This window comes from Coffea arabica, chromosome 7e (assembly GCF_036785885.1).
Source record: "Coffea arabica cultivar ET-39 chromosome 7e, Coffea Arabica ET-39 HiFi, whole genome shotgun sequence".
In the NCBI taxonomy this organism is placed as follows: domain Eukaryota; kingdom Viridiplantae; phylum Streptophyta; class Magnoliopsida; order Gentianales; family Rubiaceae; genus Coffea; species Coffea arabica.
The window spans coordinates 35915785-35922842 of record NC_092323.1 but is presented as its reverse complement, the minus strand read 5'-3'; the positions used below and the strand labels follow the sequence as shown (position 1 = coordinate 35922842).

Sequence of the window (7058 nt, the reverse complement as noted above, 5' to 3'; positions counted from 1 at the left end):
TTTAGAGTATACAAAATTTTGCCATGAAAGTTCACTGGTACTACTCCTAATCCATTGATGAAACCCATAAATTAATCAGGCTGTTTGATATTGTATTCTGGTTAAATATTTTATAGTTTGGTATGTGTTTGCAAAGATGGCTAAAGCCACCAGTGGTGCCCCCGCCCCCCGGGGGGGGGGGGGGGGTAGGGGAGGACTCTTCCAAGGTGTGTTAAAACGAAAAATTGGATTTCAAGAAAAATAAATAAAATAAAAAAGTTTGATTTTTGTTTCTCTTTTCAGAATAAAAGATTGAAGGCTGTTCCCCCAAGTTTAGAGGAGAAACAAAATACAATAAAAGCAATTGGACCACAAGAGATCACATGAAGAAGTAGGATTTGTCCCAATATCCGTGCTCAAGTGAAGTCCATACCATCCCTCATAGACCAAAGTTACACAGTGATACAAATGTTTCAGACAAAACTTTCAAATGACCTGAACTCAAGCTCCTTTTTCTCGCACCAGCCAGGGCATCCAAAAGGGCCGCCGGCAGAGTCAGGATTTAACCTTTTCTTGGACTTGGAGGTATCAATTGCACTCTACCTACAGAAGGCATAGTGGATGCCAGAAAATATAAGTTGAAGTGCGAGCTTGTTAACTTATATTTCGCCTATAGTGTTTCATTTACCTTCATTTCACGTATTAAGGAAGATGACCATCAACATTGGCAAAGCAGAGAGACCTCCTATTACAGGGATGTGCCACACATAATTTATGGAGCTGTGCTAGACTAAAAGCTTGAAGAAGACCATTCATCATCACTATAGTCGACGGTAAATTTCTCTTCTTCCCACTTAATGATTTCCCTACCATATTTGAGAGCTTCTTCCACACTATCAGCCCCTAGTACAGTAACTGGTGAAACATACAGCTTCCCAGTGGTGATGGAATCGAACAACCTTTTAAATTTTACTGCAATGTAGTGAAAAGCATATTGACCCACAGACGCGGAACTACATGGAAGAACCTCTATATTAAAATCTTGAAACCAGTCACATCGTGTCAGAGGAGCCTGTCCAACTTTTTTCTCAAACAAGTCAAACTTGTCAAGTACTAAAAGGAAGTTTTTATTTGCAAAGGTTGCATGAGTAACTACATTCTCCATTAGCTTCCTGCTAGCCAACATCTTGTTTATGCGACATCCCTCGCTGTCAACATAGAACTCATCATAATCCGTCAAAGAAACAGAAAATAAGACAAGATCGACCTCTTCAACAATCTCCAACCACTTGGAATTGTCTCCAAAATTTCTTTCATGTAATCTGATGATTTGATACCTGTATGTGAATTAAATTTCGCTATTTTAAAAAAAAAGTTATCAATGTTTTGTACAACCAAAACTTAAGAAAAAGTGGATAGAAAATGGACTTCAAGAACAAACAGTAGTATAGAAGTCAGCTTTTGTAACTGTGCAGGTAATTACTTGTCTCATACTCTATGCATTGTCAGGCAAAAAAATTCCTAGTGATTTTTGTAAGAAGCATCCAATACTGGACATTGAGAAATCAAGCAAACACTGGTACTGTTTTCTTTTGATTTCGTTATTTTATTCTTTTTTCAAGCAGGGGTGATGAAAGGGCGGAAGGGTCAAAAAGTTTCTGTTGAAAGTGTTCCTTACAGATGAATATGTAATGATTCACATGTGGGAAGCAAAAGAAGGGAATTCATGTTCAGCTCATGGTACTGTTTTGATTAACCAGTTGATAAAGATGAGGTACTTTCAGAGTTGGACTACTAATCTATCACGCTGATGAAAACTGTATACTAGGTAATAGATTGGGATTTAAAAAGCAATACAAAAAGAAGCCTGTATTATAAAACTTTGAACAAAATTGTATACTTGGTAATAGTTTGGGATTTAAAAAGCAATATGAAAAGTAGCCTGTATTATAAAACTTTGAACATGAAATGCTGTAAACTCAAACAAAATTTGAAGATCAGCTTCACAGTGTCAATAAATTTTGAATTCTAGGCAATCAAAATCCCAAATTTCCTCGGAGTAAACTATGTGATAGAAACTAAGGTTTAGTTCTAGCGATTAAGTTTTGATCTAAGTTTTTTCATATCTTTAATTTCCTGTATCAAGTCTGCAGAACCTAATACCAGATTGTTAAATCTATTTACTCCAAAAGTTTTGTTATAAGTATCACAACATTCAACTGAAAACGTACTTAGGCAATTGCTGCAACATGGCAATCCGATTCCAACTGTCATTTACTTCAGCATGGATGTCACTATGCCTTCCCAACTGCACCTCGTAGTTACTATCCAAAACTGAGCTGCAAGATTAAGGATTACTATTAGAAAAAAAGAAGCATGACATCTCAAGCAAAAGAAGAGAAATCTGCAATAAGCAAGTCAACCACTACCCATCAAAAAAATGTGGAACAAATTCATGATGTGCATTATATAGACCCTCAGCAGCTCCACTTGATATTTTCACCACAATCTTCCATTTAACTTTACTATCTAACATTGGTGAATGCTTATCAGTATTTGATACAATTTTCTTTTGCAAAGTATTCACTGCAACCATCAACCTTCTTTTCCAGTCTAGCGGTGGCAGATGGATTCTGTCATTCAGATCAATTTTCCTATACAAAGATCTTGACAGGCCTCGATGAGGTAGATATTTGTACACAAGAAACTTGTCTTTCCCATTCTCCAAGCAATGCCCCAAAAGGGTAAATGAAGAATGACAAACCTTGCCAAAATTTTCCAATTCTGACATGAAACATGATTCTGTCTTATCAGACAGATCAATTTTCTCAACAAGAATTTGCGTCCCATCTTCTAGGACACCATATATGAATTTCCCATGGCTGCCAAGCTTGATAAGATTGGAGTCATCCAACCTATTTGTTGCTTGGAGAATTTGATCATACGAAAATGAGTCCCCAACTAATAAACTCAGGATATTAAAAGATGAAACTGGGCTGGAGGAAAAACCAAAATTGAAAGACGACGATCCTGATACTGAAGAAACACTGCTGGGGGTCCTTTGGCCACTAAGTCGGAGATCCTCTCTGCGGAGCGTGGCTCTTACCAGCCTTTCCCAGTTGTCGTAAATTACAGCCATACTTGATTCTTAATCCCTTACAAGTACTATATATCTTAGTTGATGATCTTGAGAAGCAATTTAAACAGCTTTACATCACGCAATTAGTGGTACAATGGGAAACAAAAACGCTACCAGAAGGAAAGCTAAAGAATGAGGAAATTGGGGTACTGCCCAAGTTCTAGGGCCATTACAAAACAAGCACGTGTGCGAAGTGCCTTCCAAGGTTCAACATACCGACTTTTTTAGAAGCTGACAAGCTGTTTAAGCAGAATAACATCAGGCGAAATTTTGGCATAAAATCAAGAAGTTAACAGATTTTTAGAAGTTGAGTAGCAGTTTAAGCAGAATGACGAGAAGCGAGAATTTGTGTACCGAAATCAAGAAGTCACAAGGGCTAAGATTTTTGGAGGCATTACAACAAGCACTTTGTGTGCACAAGAAGCTTTGAACAACTCCACTACGGCTGTTGATCCTTCTTAAATGGTAAGCATCAAGGAGACAATTGAACTCGACCCATTCAACTAACTGCCTGCGTATATGGCTATGAAATCCGCGTATACTTTTAAAATATATAAATAGATAATTTCCCGAGGTTTTCTGATGTAGGACGCGGAAATTCAAGGAAAGAGTTGGCGGATAGAAACGAGGAAGAAGGTGCTGCGAATTGAGAAAGTTGGATGACCCTGAAACTAGTGTTACGGTTCCACAAAAAGTTAAATGTAAGCGGGTCCATATTCATTGGGCAGTCGAATGCATGAATTTGCCTGGGATGCAACAAGAATCCAAGTTTTTTTTTTTAAGCAAAGAATCCAAGTTTTAAAATTTCTCTTTTAGCGGAACACTTGTCATTTTGAGAAGAGAGACACTTGTTATTTTAAGAAGCTATGCAATATGGATATTTGTAACAAAGATTTCAAATCTATCTTCTCTTACGTTCAAAAGTGTGTACGTAACTGGAATTTGAATACTATAATTTGAAGATTGAAATTTGAAATTTAAATCTGTTAAGTGACAAAATTGTTAAATATCAAATTTGATATATTAAATATATATCATGTTAAATGATAAGTGAATAATTTATTATTTATTTTTTGAAACAAATTTTGCCTAGTATCACTTAATTATTAATTCAGATGTTCTAGTTATCAAATGCATCTGAATATATGAAGATCTAAAGTCATTAAATTTAATTGCTAAATTGAATTATCAAATAGGGTTTAAAACTCCTAGTTAAGTTTAAAATTTTTTTAATTCAAGCACATCGATCATCCAATGTTGCCCATCACCAATAGAGCACAAAACTCGCCAAAACAAGAACGGATTCTTCTCTCCCTCCGTACCTTCTCTTCATTCTCAACCAAGTTGAGTAATCTTTCCCATCAAAAGTCCCATAGCTATTGTTTTCAAATAATTTCTCGTGAGATTTTTTTTCTTTTTTTGGATTATATTTTCATTAAATACTGAGGTTGGATTTGGGGATTTGGCAATTTGAAAAGGGAAGATGGAAGAGAAGTTTTACTATAAAGAGAGAAGAGTGATCTTTTTACCTTTTCATTCTAGAATATTATATTCATAAAAAATTTAATTGCCTAACATTAAGATGATTTGGAAAACAAATTGAAAACCAATTACTTGAACAGTGGCTGTGCATAGCACAATCAAGACTCCCCTAATATTGTATGATTTGTAATACTGGCCTCGTTTGGATGGTGTGTTTTTTTAGATATTTATATAAAACTTTTGATATGATCTACACCCTATTTCAGATGCAACCCATAACTCGACAAGCCTCAAAGAATCTTGATTAATTGTACTCAAGTTTGGACAACGAAAGTAGGTAGAATGACGTCACAATCAAGTGCGGTTCTTGACTAATAAGTCAAAGAACGCCTTAGGAACAACACTAAGGAATTCAAAGAAACTCACAAAGAAGCCAAAGACAACTTTCTCTCAATATTATTTGTTGGAAAATTGTCTAACATTACAATGTAAAAGTAAGGCTATTTATAGCCAAAATCCTAAATTAATCCAAATACTGATTGCAATTAAACAACTAATTTGATGGCGCAAATAGCTAATTTACCTTGCCATTTATTTTTAATAACCAACAATTAAGTAATTAAGTAAAAACCTAACAAAATATGCGAAAATAATAGAAGCCCTAAAATTGATCTGTTTAGAAAAAAGCCCTGAAATTGATCCGTTCAGAATCCATGCATGGATTCCTGGCTGGATTTTCACACGCATTCGAGGTAGAATGTGATACAAGAACAAACAAAGATGAAATGAAGCATTGGACCAGATCCACAGATGGATTCGATTATGGATCCGTCACGGTTCCTATTTTCCTGCTTGAATCACCGGGCTAAACTCCAACTTCTCAATTCCAACTCCTTCTATGTGTTTGTATGGTCCAACTTAATCTTGAAAGGCATGAATCAAGGTTTGAAGTGACTCTTTAAACTTTTTGGCTCTCGCACACGAAGCCAGACCCATTGGAACTTTTACTGACTCAACACCTAAGTTCAGAATAACAATTTCATCAACCACATCATTCCCCTCGTCTTGAGAAGGATTTGCCTTCAAATCACGTTCATCATCTATAAGAAAAGGACTTAAATCAGCCACATTAAAAGTAGCACTAACATTATACTCGCTTCGTAGATCAAGCTTGTAAGTATTGTCATTCACTCACTCCACAATTTGAAAAGAAACATCACTCCTTCGTGGCAACTTGCTGCAATGTTGTGCTGGAATCTATTCTTGCGAAGACGCAACCAAATGCAGTCACCTAGTTCAAAAACCATTTATCGACACCCTTTATTGACATGCTTAACATGTTGAGCAGTTTTTTTCTCAATGTTTAAACAAACTTGCTCATGCAATTTTCGTACAAAATTAGCCTTTTTCTTACCATCCATGTTAACTCTTTCAAGCAAAGGCGAAGGCAACAAATCCAAAGGAGTGAGTGGATTAAAACCATACACAATTTCAAAAGGTAAAAATTGAACAACACTTTGCATAATTCGATTATAAACAAACTTTACATGTGGCAAACAATTTTTTCAAGTTTTAAGATTCTTTTTAATTATAGTTCGCAATAAAGTAGACAAAGTCTAATTCACGACTTCAGTTTGACCATCAATTTGGGGGTGGCTAGCAATGGAAAATAATAATTTAGTGCCTAACTTATCCCATAAGATCTTCTAAAAGTAGTTTAAAAACTTGGCATCTCTATCAGACACAATAGTTCTAGGCGTAGCATACAAACGAACAATTTCTCTGAAGAATAAATCAACAACATCAGATGCGTCATCAATTTTATGACATGGTATAAAATGTGCCATATTAGAAAACTTATCTACCACAACAAATATCAAATCATTACCTTTCCTAGATCTAGGCAAGTCTAAAACAAGATTCATAGACAAGTCAACCCAAGGTTCATTAGGTATAGGCAAAGGAGTATACAAACCATAAGGGTTAACCTTTGATTTTGCTTGATGGCAAGTTCCACATCTCTCCACCATACATTCCACATCCTTCTTCATGTGTGGCCAATGAAAATGCTCTTGTAAAATAGCAAATGTCTATGTAACACAAAAGTGTCTCATAAGACCTCCTCCATGTGATTCCTTAATCAACAAGGCTCGAATAGAGCAATGAGGATAACATAACTTATCAAGGTAAAACAAGAAATCATCATGAATGTAAAACTTACCTTGAGCAGATTTTCCACAAGAATGAAAGATATTTTCAAAATCAGAATCATTAGAATAAAGTTCTTTAATAAGCTCAAAACCAAGTAATTTAGCATTTAATGCTGTAAGTAAAGTATACCTATGAGACAATGCATTTGCTATAACATTAGTCTTACCTATTTTGAAAGGCATGCAATATGCTTCCCATCTTACATTGGAATAGCACTGATTCCTACACCTGAAACATTATACTAAAT

General features: G+C 35.5%; 1 protein-coding gene across 1 annotated transcript; it reads right to left on the bottom strand.

Moving 5' to 3' along the window:
- Positions 1-363: 363 nt before the first annotated feature.
- On the bottom strand, positions 364-3910 carry LOC113701182 (uncharacterized). The gene is made up of 4 exons (XM_072059764.1): positions 3473-3910; positions 2409-3357; positions 2211-2318; positions 364-1316 (listed from the first exon to the last, which is right to left on the bottom strand). The coding sequence occupies exons 2-4, from the start codon at positions 3116-3118 to the stop codon at positions 770-772; spliced, it is 1365 nt and encodes a 454-aa protein (XP_071915865.1). The 5' UTR covers positions 3119-3357; positions 3473-3910; the 3' UTR covers positions 364-769.
- Between the last annotated feature and the right edge of the window lie 3148 nt (positions 3911-7058).